Here is a 17,177-nt window from a genome sequence, read left to right as displayed (position 1 = left end):
AAACAAGAGAGAGCATCAGTGATTCTAATAGCTCCTGCGTGGCCACGCAGGACTTGGTATACAGACCTGGTGGACATGTCATCCTGTCCACCTTGGTCTCTACCTCTGAAACAGGACCTTCTGATACAGGGTCCCTTCAAACATCAAAATCTAACTTCTCTGAAGCTGACTGCTTGGAAATTGAACGCTTGATTTTATCAAGACGTGGGTTTTCCGAGTCAGTTATTGATACCTTAATACAGGCTAGGAAGCCTGTTACCAGAAAGATTTACCATAAGATATGGCGTAAATACCTATATTGGTGTGAATCCAAAGGTTACTCTTGGAGTAAGGTTAGGATTCCTAGGATATTGTCTTTTCTACAAGAAGGTTTAGAAAAGGGTTTATCTGCTAGTTCATTAAAGGGACAGATCTCAGCTCTGTCCATTCTGTTACACAAACGTCTGTCAGAAGTTCCTGACGTCCAGGCTTTTTGTCAGGCTTTGGCCAGGATTAAGCCTGTGTTTAAAACTGTTGCTCCACCATGGAGTTTAAACCTTGTTCTTAATGTTTTACAGGGCGTTCCGTTTGAACCCCTTCATTCCATTGATATAAAGTTGTTATCTTGGATTTAATTATTTAATGGCTATTTCCTCGGCTCGAAGAGTCTCTGAATTATCAGCCTTACATTGTGATTCTCCTTATTTGATTTTTCATTCGGATAAGGTAGTTCTGCGTACTAAACCTGGGTTCTTACCTAAGGTAGTTACTAACAGGAATATCAATCAAGAGATTGTTGTTCCTTCCTTGTGCCCAAATCCTTCTTCGAAGAAGGAACGTCTACTGCACAACCTGGATGTAGTCCGTGCTCTAAAATTTTACTTACAGGCAACTAAGGAATTTCGACAAACGTCTTCTCTGTTTATCGTTTACTCTGGGCAGAGGAGAGGTCAAAAAGCTTCTGCTACCTCTCTTTCTTTTTGGCTTCGTAGCATAATTCGTTTAGCTTATGAGACTGCTGGACAGCAGCCTCCTGAAAGAATTACAGCTCATTCTACTAGAGCTGTGGCTTCCACTTGGGCCTTCAAGAATGAGGCCTCTGTTGAGCAGATTTGCAAGGCTGCAACTTGGTCTTCGCTTCATACTTTTTCCAAATTTTACAAATTTGACACTTTTGCTTCATCGGAGGCTATTTTTGGGAGAAAGGTTCTTCAGGCAGTGGTTCCTTCTGTATAAAGAGCCTGCCTATCCCTCCCGTCATCCGTGTACTTTTGCTTTGGTATTGGTATCCCAGAAGTAATGATGACCCGTGGACTGATCACACTTAACAGAAGAAAACATAATTTATGCTTACCTGATAAATTCCTTTCTTCTGTAGTGTGATCAGTCCACGGCCCGCCCTGTTTTTAAGGCAGGTAAATATTTTTTAATTTATACTCCAGTCACCACTTCACCCTTGGCTTTTCCTTTCTGGTTGGTCCTTGGTCGAATGACTGGGAGTGACGTAGAGGGGAGGAGCTATATGCAGCTCTGCTGGGTGAATCCTCTTGCACTTCCTGTTGGGGAGGAGTAATATCCCAGAAGTAATGATGACCCGTGGACTGATCACACTACAGAAGAAAGGAATTTATCAGGTAAGCATAAATTATGTTTTTCACATCAGGGAAAGCTAGTTCATGTTAGCCATATAGATAACATTGTGCTGACGCCCGTGGATTCTAACACAGCACTAATTGTCTTAAATGCAAGTTAATAGATAGTCATGTGATCAGGGAGCCATCAGAAGATGCTTAGAAACAAGGTAATCACAGAGGTAAAAAGTGTATTAATATAAACATCTTTTCTGTGCAAAACTGGGGAATGGGTAATAAACAATAAAAAGAAAATTGAGTTAACCGTCCCTTTGATGTTTACCAAGACGCTTATTTTTTACCATTGCATTATGGTAAACATAACGCTGATCCTCCCCCCGCATTTTCTGATTTCTTTAGCAGATCAATGACGAATCCGGCTTTCTCCAATCATTATGTGCCCCTTTGGCGTCCATGCAACGATTGGAGGAGGCCGGATTCGTTATCCATATGCTAAAGAAACCTGGAGATGCGGGCGGAGGATTGGCGTTGTTTATCATAACGCAATGGTATTTTAAAAAATAATAGTCTTTGTAAACTTTAATGAATTAAAGTAGTGCCTGTGTTTTTAAGATTATTTGTGATACTGGGCTTTAATTCAAGTTTACAATCACTTTAACTTAGAATAAAATAGTTTTTATGTACAAAATAAATATAAATCTTGTTTATCTATTTCATTTGTGAAGGTAATTTTAATTGTTTGGGAGAAAACAAGAGTTTATTTTTAAATTCTCCAAATTGAGAAATTAGTCTATCCATTACCACAGTAACGTAAATTCTTTAAAAAAAAATTGTTAATCTAACAAATAGTGCAGTCTACTAAATTACTTACTGGGAAGATACAACATTACAATCTTATTGTCATTGAATATTAATATGTCCTCTTTCACTTGTTAACTGCCACCACCATTAAATATATATATTGTCTCAATACAGACATTCTGTACAAGTATTGTTTTAAAGGGACAGTCTAGTCAAAATTAAACTTTCATGATTTAGATAGGACATGCAATTTTAAAAAAACGTTCCAATTTACATTGTACGTTAATGTCTAAGCCCTTGAAGGCGGCCACTTATTTCAGTGCATTTTGAAAGTTTTTTTGCAGCTAGACAGTGCTAGTTCGTGTGTGTCATATAGATAACTGTGCTCACTCCTGTGGAGTTATTTGAGTCAGCACTGATTGGCTAAAATGCAAGTCTGTCAAACAACTGAAATAAGGGGGCAGTCTGCAGAGGCCTAGATACATGGTAATCACAGAGGTAAAAAAGTATATTAGCATAAGAGTTGGTTATGCAAAACTGGGGAATTGGTAATAAGAGATCATCTATCTTTTTAAACAATACAAATTCTGGAGTAGACTGTCTCTCTAATAAAGAGTTTTAACCTATCAGTGCAAGGTAGGAGTTACTAAGTGACGAGTCTATATAAAATTTGATTCCATTATTAACCTTTTACTTTCCAGAGGGAGTAATTGGAGTAATACTCAATACTTATGTTAAGCTAACAAGTCCTTTACAAGAGGATTAGAAAAAAAACTCGGCACCAATTAGTATTCGGGCTCGTTCAGAAGGAACAGCAATTTCATAACTGGATTAGCTCTTACTGTTGAAAGAAACGAGCGCCTGTGCTTGGTGAGATGTAAAATCCCCCAGTCATAAAGATTTTAATCTCTCTTGATGCTTTATGTAATGTGATCACGTGAGCTACAGCTCATGATGTCATCATCTGCCCTGGTTTCTTCCCTCTGATCCCTGAGCAAACCAACCACAAACAACTCTAGCAAATCTACAGAAGTCAGCATGTCCTAGACTGCAGGAATATTTCCCACCCCAGTGTGCACGGAGATCAGAGGACAGAATGCACATAAGGAAATAAGCTTCACTAGAAGATTTGTGAAATGATAGACTGTAAAGGTTTTATTTGGGAGTAAGTAAATAGGCTTAGGATAAAAATATAATTGCAATGGAGTGATCATCATAGCAGACGTTGATTTGCAGTAACAATGAAGGTACTTGTACTGGAACTAGAACAGCATTTAAAAAGGTATGATTTTCTTGTTTTGGATATTTTGTTTTAAGTTGTGACCAAAGCAATCTCAGAGGGGAAGAAAGGGTCTATAGTGATGGAGTCTGAAATATAATAAAAGAAAATATTTTTATCATGCAAAGGCAGGCAGGTGGTGAACTGCAGATAGATCCTGAAAGAAGTAATATGTTAATGATTTATGATAGTAGTATGTAGTATGGTTAATTTTGATTTGACAGCTGCTATAGTATTAGAAGTTTTCACCAGTACTAGAGTCTTATCAGCATACTATCAATATTGCTATAGCAGATAAATTGTAGCTCCACTTGTGCATTCAATACATAAAAAACGGCATGCAAGACAGCAAGATACGTCTGTTATGCATAGGAGAATTACATTTTTAAAACTTTTTTCTAATGTTAACAATATTCTTTAAACTTTTTTCCTATGTTTACTTCAACAATGTGACAATTTAATTGTTGCTTCAAAAACTAGGGTCATAATGGTTTCTCTATTGCAAACAGCTGGCCCATTGATAGTGGTACCTAATGTTATACCTTTGCAGTATATTCACGCACACATGTCTAATACTTGCCTATATATGTGAGGAGCTTGTATAAATGTCTGACATTACTTCTTAAACATTAAAATATATATTTTTACATATGCAACATAAATTAATCTCTGCTTTCAAAGCATCTGCATACTAAGCAAGCATTTAAAACTAAAATTTTGCTTCAACATTTGCATTGTTTTACAGTCCAGGGACACACCCCTTGAACATCCTTGAATGTTGCTTATCTTGTCTACTTTGCAGTGGTCACTAAGGGACAGGTATAAATTAGGTTCTGTGCATATTAAGCAACTGTTGTGCAGCAAGTAGGAGGGTTTGAGGTTTTGAATTTCACAAAATGCATTCCCACCTCTCCAGGAGTGGAAAAACTGCCAGCTTTTCCTGTAATGTAAATCCGGAAATTGCAAAGTAAATAATGAAAGTACATTGCAAAGGTTTATCACTTTGCATAAGTAAACCATTTTTTGAGCGTAATGTTCTTTTAAGAATGATGTCTAAATACAGTTATGTCACAAAACTTTTCTGGTGTCAGATTGGACTAGAAGTTATACATGAGAAATTGTCTAAGCAAATTAGTTAACATGGGTTATATGCTAAATATTGATTGCTTAAAGGGACATGAAACCCAACAAATTTCTTTCATTATTCAGAAAATATTTTTTTAAACAACTTTCCGTTTTACTTCTATTATTTAATTTGCTTCCTTCTCTTGATATCCTTTGCTGAGAGGTTTATCTTGGCAAGCTCAGGAGCGGCAAAGAACCTAGGGTTCTAGCTGCTGATTGGTGGCTGCATATAAATACCGATTGTCATTGGCTCACCCATGTGTTCAGTTAGAAACCGATAGTGCATTGCTGCTCCTTCAACAAATGATACCAAGAGAATAAAACAAATTAGATAATAGAATTAAATTAGAAAGTTGTTTAAAATTGTTTTCTCTATCTGAATCATGAAATAAAAATGTTGTTTCATGTCTCTTTAATTTTTTAGGATAATTAACATAACTACTTGTTTAACATGACATTTTCCCTATTGCTTTATATAGTATAAGCCTCACAGGAGTGTCAATAATGCCATGAGCCAAAAAAGTTCTACTCTCTTACTACTAAAAGAGTTCCCTTTGTACCAATACAGCCCTGTAGCAGCTATGATAAAACGGTAAATTGTGGTTTGTTAGTGTTATATTCCACACCACATTAATTGCATTATGTAAAGAATGTGTGAGCTTAAGAGGGTTCCGCGTGTTCTGGGCACACAAGTTTCATTAACAGTGGCCAAACTTTACAATAAAGCATAGTCATTTACTATTAAATTCTGAGCATCCCTGAAACCATTGTCATTCACTAAAAATTTGTAGTTGAGTTTAACTCCCTTTTAAAACTGTTTCAAACTTTGTATCTTTAGCACTTTTGATCTTTTAAAAAAATATTTTTATATTTTTCTTTGAATACTAAACATGCACTTATAGAGAAGAAGGGAATTGAACATTTGGGGAATTCCTATGCATGTCTGAGTCTACACAATAACACAGGTACCTCACTGTACCACATTCCCATGCAGATATGGGCAAGCTTAGTGACATACACTATATGGCCAAAAGTATGCATACATCTGATCATCACATCTATATGAGCTTATTCGACATCCCATTCCAAAACCATGGGCCCTTGATATAGAGTTAGCCTCCGGTTTGTGGATATAACCCGCTCTTCTGGGAAGGCTTTCCACAAGATTTTGAATTATGTCTGGGAATTTGTCCCCATTCACCCAAAAGAGCATTTGTGAAGTCAGGAACTGATGTTGAATGAGAAGGTCTGGCTCATGTTCAGCATTTCAATTTATCCCATAGGTGTTCAGTAGGGTTGAGGTCAGGGCTCTGTACAGACTGCTTGAGTTCCTCTAGACTAAGGGTGATCAACTTTGGCACTCAAGAGGTTTTGGAACTACATTTCCCATGATATTCTGCCAACTTAGTGTCAGACCATCCTGGGAAATGTAGTTCCAAAACCTCTTGAGTGCCAAAGTTGATCACCCCTGCTCTACACCAAACCATGTCTTCATATACCCCACTTTGTGCACAAAGAACCTTCCCCAAACTGTTGCCACAAAGTTGTAAGCACCCAACTGCCTAAAATGTACTCTGTAGCATTAAGATGACTCTTTACTGGAACAAAGGGGCCTAACCCAAACCCTATAAATCAGCCCCGGACCATTATTCCTCTTCCACCAAACTTTACAGTAGGCACTATGCATTCCTATAGGTATCATTCTCCTAGAATCTGCAACACCCATATTTTTCCATCAGATTGCCAGATAGGGAAGTGTGATTCATCATTCCAGAAAACGTTTCCATTGCTCCAGAGTGCAGTATCTTCATGGTTTACAACATTGCACATTTTGAGGTGAGGCTTGTGAATAGCTGCTCGGCCATGGAAACCCATTTCATGAAGCTCCCGACACAAACTTCTTGTGCGGTTGTTACTTCTATTTGCACCTTGAAATGCTGTTGTGATAAGTGATTATGGGCTACGCAATTCAGCACTCTGCTGATGTTGCTCACAGACGCTTCCACCTTACAATAGTAGCATACTCTGTCATGGAAACCCATTTCATGAATCTCCTGACACAAAGTTCTTGTGTGCTTGTTGCTTCTAGTTGCACCTTAGAATGCTGTTGTGAGTGATACAACTGATGATAGGCGATTTTATGTGCTACGCGATTCAGCACTCGGCAACCCTGCTCTGAATTTGCGTGGTCTATCACTTTGTGGCAGTGCTGATGTTGCTCACAGACACTTCCACCTCACAATAATAGCATAAAGTTGACCAGGCCAGATCTAGTAGGGCATAAATTCACAAACTGACTTGTGGCAAAGGTGAGATTCTATAACAGTGCCAAATTTACAGTCACTGAGCTTTTCAGTTGTACTGCAAGAGAATTCATGGCTATGTGCTGAATTTTACACACCTCTTAGCAATGAGTATGTCTGAAAGGCGGTTTTCATTTGTAGTATTTCTAACATTTGCTCACTGGGCCCCCGTGTAAAAAGTTTGGACACCCCCTACTCTGTGTTACTAATTCACTGAAGAATGGAGGCTGGAGGAGCTTTAGTGAATTTAGGGAATATCTGGGAGTAACTGTAAAGATTGGAGAGGCAAGAGAAATGGTTAGTGAATCTGTTGTTTTCTTTGTTTTTTTTATCTTATCACAAATCCTTGCATTGCATACCCCATCTCTGTACCCAGTGCTACGGAATTTGAGGCACAATACAAATACATGATTTTATATGTGTATGTATGTGTGTGTGTATATATGTATATACATACATACACACACACACACACACACACACACACACACGTATACCTCACTTTACAGCTCTTCACTTTACAGCGCTTCGCTAATGCATCACTTTGTGGAGCTGAAGTTCAACCTCCAAGGATTTTGAAACAGTGCTGTTATCTTTGTGTGATTGTGAGAAAGTGAGACTGACACCATTTTATTATGCACAGTTCTCTGTTTACAGCATTACAGTGCAATCTGTGTTTCAGTGTTATAGTCCATACCTGGACGACATCTTGGTTCAAGCTCCATCTTTTCCTTTAGCAGAATCTCACACCAACAGACACTTGTTGTTTCTTCAAAAACATGGTTGGATGATCAGTTTTCCATAAAGTTCCTTGATTCCTCAAACAATGGTAACTTTTTAGGTTTTTAAAGGGACACTCAGGTTAAAGGGTAACTGAACACAATTTTTTTTATTTCATGAATCAGATAGAGCATGCAATTTTAAGCAACTTTCTAATTTACTCCTATTATCAATTTTTCTTTGTTCACTTGCTATCTTTATTTGAAAAAGACATGTAAGCTAAGGAGACAGCACATTTTTGGTTTAGACCATGGACAGCACTTGTTTATTGGTGCTGTCCAATGAGCAAGGACAACCTAGGTTGTTCACCAAAAATAGGTCGGCATCTAAACTTACATTTTTGCTTTTCAAATAAACATACAAAGAGAATGAAGAAAATTTGATAATAGGAGTAAATTAGAAAGTTGCTTAAAATTGCATGCTCTATCTGAATCACGAAAGAAAAAATTGTTGTTCAGTGTCCCTTTAAATTAAATTTTCATGATTCAGATACAGCATGTAATTTTAAACAACTTCTAAATTTACTCTCATTAAAAAAATGTGCACAGTCTTTTATATTTACAATTTTTGAGTCACCAGATCCTACTGAGCATGTGCAAGAATTCAGACTATACGTGTATGCATTTGTGATTGGCTGATTGCTATCGCATGGTACAAGGGGGGTGGAAATATACATAACTTTGAAATCTGTTATAAAAAAATCTACTAATCATTTGACGTTCAGACTAAGTGCTATTGCATTGTCTTATCTTGCATTTATTGATTATGCAAATCTAATGTGTTGACTGGTCCTTTAAATAGATTGTGTCTCCATGAATCTTTCTCTAACAGAAACAAATACAGTGAGTGGACCCTGCGCTAATATCAGTTAGCCTCTAGCTCCCCTCGGGAGGTCCCCTAGTGATAAATAGTATATTAAGTGAAGAGGCGAGCGCCCCAATAGGCTGAGGTGACACAGTGATTAGCTAAAAGATGGTCTAGATGACTTAACAAGTATAATATAATATATAATTTAATACATATCAAGCAAATGTACAATGTAAATCATGGATCCATGTATAACAAAAAAGTATAAAATCAAATATATAAACAGATATAAAAACACAAATAGAACAGTACAGTACTTCTTGGTGTAATCAGAAAGTCGCAGTCCTGTTGTGAAAACAACAGTAAAGATTCAAATGGAAGTCCAAAAAAGTCATATCCTAAGTATCCGTGATTGTATGATGCAAAAGGTGAGTTGCAATAGATAGGTGAAAAAATGGTGAAGTGAACTGTGAAAAATGTATGATTTTGAAAAAAACTTCAATAAAAATTCAGGTGAAGAACATCAATAAAAAGCATTCAAGGAATGATACACCATAAAAAATGAGGTATAAAAATAAAAAAACGGAGTGATAAAAATACTTCGGTGGAAAATAAATGCATAAGATGTAAGGGTATAGTAGTAGATTCTTTAATCCGTTCTGATCTGTGGGTGCCTCCAATGTGTGTACAAAAATTTTCCTAAAAAACTTGTGGAAAAAAATAAACAATACTGCAAAATAGGTATACAGATAAAATCAGATAGAGGTAATAAACTTACTTTGGTTAAGTCAACGCGTTTCGGCCTCTGAATAGGCCTTTATCAAGACTCGTTTTTTTCACACCGTTTTTTATCACTTTTTTTTATTTTTATTTTTATACCTCATTTTTTATGGTGTATCATTCCTTGAAGGCTTTTTATTGATGTTCTTCACCTGAATTTTTATTGAAGTTTTTTTCAAAATCATACATTTTTCACAGTTAACTACCATTTTTTCACCTATCTATTGCAACTCACCTTTTGTATCATACAATCACGGATACTTAGGATATGACTTTTTTGGACTGTTGATTTGGACTTCCATTTTAATCTTTACTGTTGTTTTCACAACAGGACTACGACTTTCTGATTACACCAAGACGTACTGTTCTATTTGTGTTTTTATATCTGTTTTCTCTTGTAAAGGTGTATCCAGTCCACGGGTTCATCCATTACTTGTGGGATATTCTCCTTCCCAACTTAGTTTAGTTTTTACCTTCAATCAAGAGTTTGTTATTTCTTCTGTTATGTGCGATCAGTCCACGGGTCATCATTACTTCTGGGATATAACTCCTCCCCAACAGGAAATGCAAGAGGATTCACCCAGCAGAGCTGATATAGCTCCTCCCCTCTACGTCAGTCCCAGTCATTCTCTTGCACCCAACGACTAGATAGGATGTGTGAGAGGACTATAGTGATTATACTTAGTTTTTATGACTTCAATCAAAAGTTTGTTATTTTACAATAGCACCGGAGCGTGTTATTACTTCTCTGGCAGAGTTTGAAGAAGAATCTACCAGAGTTTTCTACTATGATTTTAACCGGAGTAGTTAAGATCATATTGCTGTTCTCGGCCATCTGAGGGAGGTAAAGACTTCAGATCAGGGGACAGCGGGCAGATGAATCTGCATTGAGGTATGTAGCAGTTTTTATTTTCTGAATGGAATTGATGAAAAAATCCTGCTATACCATTATAATGACATGTATGTATACACTTCAGTATTCTGGGAATGGTTTTTCACCGGAACTACTCTGTTAAAGGTTACTAATCCTTTTAATAAATATTGTCATGTTAAACGTTTTTGCTGGAATGTAGAATCGTTTACATTGCTGAGGTACTGAGTAAATAAATGTTTTGGGCATTATTTTCCACTTGGCAATTGTCTGCTTTAAATTGTGACAGTTTCGTTTCTCCTCACTGTTGTGTGCGAGAGGGAGGGGCCGTTTTTGGCGCTCTTTTGCTACGCATCAAAAAAAAAAAAATTCCAGTCAGCTACTATTATATTTCCTGCATGATCCGGTTCACTGACAGATCTCAGGGGTCTTCAAACTTCTTTGAAGGGAGGTACATTCTCTCAGCAGAGCTGTGAGAATTTTTATTGACTGTGAATAAAAACGTTACTCTGTAATTTTTTATGTCAAATTTAGTTATTTACTAATGGGAACAAACCTTGCTAAAAGTTGTGTTATTTTAAACTTGATGCTTTAACTGTTTTTTCAGTTCATTATCTCAACTGTCATTTAATCGTTTAAGTACCTCTTTGAGGCACAGTACGTTTTTGCTAAAAAAGATTATAACCAGGTTGCAAGTTATTGCTAGTGTGTTAAACATGTCTGACTCAGAGGAAAATATCTGTGTCATTTGTTCCTATGCCAAGGTGGAGCCCAATAGAAATTTATGTACTAACTGTATTGATGCTACTTTAAATAAAAGTCAATCTGTACAATGTGAACAAATTTCACCAAACTGCGAGGGGAGAGTTATGCCGACTAACTCGCCTCACGCGGCAGTACCTGCATCTCCCGCCCGGGAGGTGCGTGATATTATGGCGCCTAATACATCTGGGCGGCCATTACAGATAACATTACATGATATGGCTACTGTTATGACTGAAGTTTTGTCTAAATTACCAGAACTAAGAGGCAAGCGTGATCACTCTGGGGTGAGAACAGAGTGCGCTGACAATACTAGGGCCATGTCTGATACTGCGTCACAGCTTGCAGAGCATGAGGACGGAGAGCTTCATTCTGTGGGTGACGGTTCTGATCCAAACAGATTGGATTCAGATATTTCAAATTTTAAATTTAAATTGGAGAACCTCCGTGCATTACTAGGGGAGGTCTTAGCAGCTCTCAATGATTGTAACACCATTGCAATACCAGAGAAACTGTGTAGGTTGGATAAATACTTTGCGGTACCGGCGAGTACTGACGTTTTTCCTATACCTAAGAGATTAACTGAAATTGTTACTAAGGAGTGGGATAGACCCGGTGTGCCGTTCTCACCCCCTCCAATATTTAGAAAGATGTTTCCAATAGACGCCACTACTCGGGACTTATGGCAAACGGTCCCTAAGGTGGAGGGAGCAGTTTCTACTTTAGCTAAGCGTACCACTATCCCGGTGGAGGATAGCTGTGCTTTTTCAGATCCAATGGATAAAAAATTAGAGGGTTACCTTAAGAAAATGTTTGTTCAACAAGGTTTTATATTACAACCCCTTGCATGTATCGCGCCGATTACGGCTGCGGCAGCATTTTGGATTGAGTCTCTGGAAGAGAACCTTAGTTCATCTACGCTAGACGATATTATGGACAGGCTTAGAGTCCTTAAACTAGCCAATTCATTCATTTCGGAGGCCGTAGTACATTTAACCAAACTTACGGCTAAGAACTCTGGATTCGCCATACAGGCACGTAGAGCACTGTGGCTAAAATCCTGGTCAGCTGATGTTACTTCTAAGTCCAAATTACTTAATATACCTTTCAAGGGGCAGTCTTTATTTGGGCCCGGTTTGAAAGAAATTATCGCTGACATTACAGGAGGTAAGGGCCACGCCCTACCTCAAGACAAAGCCAAAGCTAAGGCTAGACAGTCTAATTTTCGTCCCTTTCGGAATTTCAAAACTGGAGCAGCGTCAACCTCCACTGCACCAAAACAGGAAGGAGCTGTTGCTCGTTACAGGCAAGGCTGGAAACCTAACCAGTCCTGGAATAAGGGCAAACAGGCCAGGAAACCTGCTGCTGCCCCAAAAACAGCATGAACCGAGAGCCCCCGATCCGGGACCGGATCTAGTGGGGGGCAGACTTTCTCTCTTCGCTCAAGCCTGGGCAAGAGATGTTCAGGATCCCTGGGCACTGGAGATCATATCTCAGGGATACCTTCTAGACTTCAAATTATCTCCCCCAAAAGGGAGATTTCATCTGTCAAGGTTGTCAACAAACCAGATAAAGAAAGAAGCGTTTCTACGCTGTGTACAAGATCTGTTATTAATGGGAGTGATCCATCCAGTTCCGCGGTCGGAACAAGGACAAGGGTTCTACTCAAACCTGTTTGTGGTTCCCAAAAAAGAGGGAACTTTCAGGCCAATCTTAGATTTAAAGATTCTAAACAAATTCCTAAGAGTTCCATCGTTCAAAATGGAAACTATTCGGACAATCTTACCTATGATCCAAAAGGGTCAGTACATGACCACAGTGGATTTAAAAGATGCTTACCTTCACATACCGATTCACAAAGATCATCAACGGTATCTACGGTTTGCCTTCCTAGACAGGCACTACCAGTTTGTAGCCCTTCCATTCGGATTGGCTACGGCCCCAAGAATCTTCACAAAGGTTCTGGGTGCCCTTCTGGCGGTACTAAGACCGCGAGGGATTTCGGTAGCTCCGTACCTAGACGACATTCTAATACAAGCTTCAAGCTTTCAAACTGCCAAGTCTCATACAGAGTTAGTTCTGGCATTTCTAAGGTCGCATGGATGGAAAGTGAACGAAAAGAAAAGTTCTCTTTTTCCTCTCACAAGAGTTCCATTCTTGGGGACTCTTATAGATTCTGTAGAAATGAAGATTTACCTGACAGAAGACAGGTTAACAAGGCTTCAGGATGCATGCCGTGTCCTTCATTCCATTCAACACCCGTCAGTGGCTCAATGCATGGAGGTGATCGGCTTAATGGTAGCGGCAATGGACATAGTACCCTTTGCACGCCTACACCTCAGACCGCTGCAATTGTGCATGCTAAGTCAGTGGAATGGGGATTACTCAGATTTGTCCCCTACCCTGAATCTGAATCAAGAGACCAGAAATTCTCTTCTATGGTGGCTTTATCGACCACACCTGTCCAGGGGGATGCCATTCAGCAGGCCAGACTGGACAATCGTAACAACAGACGCCAGCCTGCTAGGTTGGGGCGCTGTCTGGAATTCTCTGAAGACTCAGGGATTATGGAATCAGGAGGAGAGTCTCCTTCCAATAAACATTCTGGAATTGAGGGCAGTTCTCAATGCCCTTCTAGCTTGGCCCCAATTAACAACTCAGGGGTTCATCAGGTTTCAGTCGGACAATATCACGACTGTAGCTTACATCAACCATCAGGGAGGGACAAGAAGCTCCCTAGCAATGATGGAAGTATCAAAGATAATTCGCTGGGCAGAGTCTCACTCTTGCCATCTGTCAGCAATCCACATCCCGGGAGTGGAGAACTGGGAGGCGGATTTCTTGAGTCGCCAGACTTTTCATCCGGGAGAGTGGGAACTTCATCCGGAAATTTTTGCCCAAATACTTCGACGTTGGGGCAAACCAGAGATAGATCTCATGGCGTCTCGCCAGAACGCCAAACTTCCTCACTACGGGTCCAGATCCAGGGATCCGGGAGCGGTTCTGATAGATGCTTTGACAGCACCTTGGAACTTCGGGATGGCTTATGTGTTTCCACCCTTCCCGCTGCTTCCTCGATTGATTGCGAAAATCAAACAAGAGAGAGCATCTGTGATTCTAATAGCGCCTGCATGGCCACGCAGGACTTGGTATGCAGATCTAGTGGACATGTCATCCTGTCCACCTTGGTCTCTACCTCTAAGACAGGACCTTCTGATACAGGGTCCATTCAAACATCAAAATCTAACTTCTCTGAAACTGACTGCTTGGAAATTGAACGCTTGATTTTATCAAAGCGTGGTTTTTCTGAGTCGGTTATTGATACCCTGATTCAGGCTAGGAAGCCTGTTACCAGAAAGATTTACCATAAAATATGGCGCAAATACCTATACTGGTGCGAATCCAAACGTTACTCCTGGAGTAAGGTTAGGATCCCTAGGATATTGTCTTTTCTACAAGAAGGTTTAGAAAAGGGTTTATCGGCTAGTTCATTAAAGGGACAGATTTCAGCTCTGTCCATCTTGTTACACAGGCGTCTGTCAGAAAATCCAGACGTCCAGGCTTTTTGTCAAGCTTTAGCTAGGATCAAGCCTGTGTTTAAAGCCGTTGCTCCGCCATGGAGTTTAAACTTAGTTCTTAACGTTTTACAAGGTGTTCCATTTGAACCCCTTCATTCCATTGATATAAAATTTTTATCTTGGAAAGTTCTGTTTTTAATGGCTATTTCCTCGGCTCGAAGAGTCTCTGAGTTATCAGCATTACATTGTGATTCTCCTTATCTGATTTTTCACACAGATAAGGTAGTTCTGCGTACTAAACCTGGGTTCTTACCTAAGGTAGTTACTAACAGGAATATCAATCAAGAGATTGTTGTTCCATCCTTGTGTCCAAATCCTTCTTCAAAGAAGGAACGTCTTCTACACAATCTGGATGTAGTTCGTGCCCTCAAGTTCTACTTGCAGGCAACTAAAAATTTTCGCCAAACTTCTTCCCTGTTTGTCGTTTATTCTGGACAGAGGAGAGGTCAAAAAGCTTCTGCTACCTCTCTCTCTTTTTGGCTTCGTAGCATAATACGTTTAGCCTATGAGACTGCTGGACAGCAGCCTCCTGAAAGAATTACAGCTCATTCCACTAGAGCTGTGGCTTCCACTTGGGCCTTTAAGAATGAGGCCTCTGTTGAACAGATTTGCAAGGCTGCAACTTGGTCTTCGCTTCATACTTTTTCCAAATTTTACAAATTTGACACTTTTGCTTCTTCGGAGGCTATTTTTGGGAGAAAGGTTCTTCAGGCAGTGGTTCCTTCTGTATAATGAGCCTGCCTATCCCTCCCGTCATCCGTGTACTTTTGCTTTGGTATTGGTATCCCAGAAGTAATGATGACCCGTGGACTGATCGCACATAACAGAAGAAAACATAATTTATGCTTACCTGATAAATTCCTTTCTTCTGTTGTGCGATCAGTCCACGGCCCGCCCTGTTTTTTAAGGCAGGTAAATATCTTTTAAATTATACTCCAGTCACCACTTCACCCTTGGTTACTCCTTTCTCGTTGATTCTTGGTCGAATGACTGGGACTGACGTAGAGGGGAGGAGCTATATCAGCTCTGCTGGGTGAATCCTCTTGCATTTCCTGTTGGGGAGGAGTTATATCCCAGAAGTAATGATGACCCGTGGACTGATCGCACAACAGAAGAAAGGAATTTATCAGGTAAGCATAAATTATGTTTTTTAAACGTTACCGGCGTTGTACTGTTTTACTCTCAGGCAGAAATTGGAAGAAGAATCTGCCTGGAGGTTGATGATCTTAGCGGTTTGTAACTAAGGTCCATTGCTGTTCTCACACATAACTGAAGAGTATGGAAAGAAAACTTCAGTTGGGGGGACGGTTTGCAGATCACCTGCTTTGAGGTATGTTCAGTATATTTTTTTCTAGAGAGATGATAAGGTCTAGAAAATGCTGACAATGCCTGGTATATTTGAGGTAAGCCTGATACAGTGATTTAACGACTGGGATCATGCTTACAAGATAAGGGTAATATTCATGTTAACTCTCATATTACTTAGTGTAAAAACGTTTGCATAACTTACAGAAAAAACGTTTTTTCTCTGAGGGTGATAAATCTTTATTTGGGGCCTAGTTTTCCACATGGCTTGTTAGATCACTCCTAGGAGTACTTTTTTAAGGCCCTCTAACATTGAGTGCATGGGGGGAGGGGCCTATTTTCACGCACTTTTTGCGCAGTTGATATTCAGACTGAGGCATCCAGCTTCCCTAAAGGAGTCCTCTGGCAGCTAGGACCACTATAGAGGGTTTTTATCCTGCAAAAATCCTGTTTAAGGGCAGGTAGGAGCCACAGCAGAGCTGTGGCAGTGTGTTTGACTGTTTTTTAACGGTTTTACCGTTTTTCTAATCCGGTTTGGGGCCTAAGGGGTTAATCATCCATTTGCAAGTGGGTGCAATGCTGCTTTAGTCTCTTATACACACTGTAAACATTTCGTAGAGTTTACTACTTTTTAACACTGTTTTGCACTTTATGTGGTAGTTTTTTTCTCTTAAAGGCACAGTACCGTTTTTGTTTAATTGCTTTTTCACATTTATTAAAGTGTTTTCCAAGCTTGCTGGTCTCATTACTAGTCTGTTAAACATGTCTGACATAGAGGAAACTCCTTGTTCATTATGTTTAGAAGCCATTGTGGAACCCCCTCTTAGAATGTGTACCAAATGCACTGACCTTTCTATACGTTATAAAGACCATATTATGGGTTTTAAAGATTTATCACCAGAGGTTTCTCAGACTGACAAAAGGAAGGTCAAACCACCTAGCTCTCCCAATGTGTCAGAACCTATATCTCACGCGCAAGTGACTCCAAGAACATCTGGCGCGTCCAATGCGTTTACCTTACAAGACATGGCGGCAATTATGAATCGTACCCTCACAGAGGTATTGTCCAAACTGCCAGGGTTACAAGGAAAGCGAGACAGCTCTGGGGCTAGAACAAATACAGAGCTTTCTGACGCTTTAGTAGCTATGTCTGATATACCCTCACAATGTACAGAAGCCAAAGCAGGAGAGCTTCTATCTGTGGGTGGCATTTCT

The 17,177-nt window shown here is 39.4% G+C and overlaps 1 protein-coding gene across 3 annotated transcripts in view; it reads left to right on the top strand.

Annotated features, from left to right (window-relative positions):
• Positions 1-17,177, top strand: part of TSC22D1 (TSC22 domain family member 1) — a 343,824-nt gene that overhangs the window by 246,367 nt on the left and 80,280 nt on the right. The window contains exon 1 of one of the 3 annotated variants that reach the window (XM_053707987.1): positions 3,591-3,654. The exons of the other annotated variants lie outside the window; for them this stretch is intronic. Within the exon in view, the coding sequence (XP_053563962.1) occupies positions 3,614-3,654 (41 nt within the window). The 5' untranslated portion in view covers positions 3,591-3,613. Of the gene's footprint in view, positions 1-3,590; positions 3,655-17,177 lie in introns of those variants that run through there. 3 annotated transcript variants of the gene reach the window in all.

The sequence above is a fragment of the Bombina bombina genome, chromosome 3 (assembly GCF_027579735.1).
Source record: "Bombina bombina isolate aBomBom1 chromosome 3, aBomBom1.pri, whole genome shotgun sequence".
NCBI lineage: Eukaryota > Metazoa > Chordata > Amphibia > Anura > Bombinatoridae > Bombina > Bombina bombina.
The sequence above is the reverse complement of the archived record's forward strand: the minus strand, read 5'-3'. Positions and strand labels throughout refer to the sequence as shown.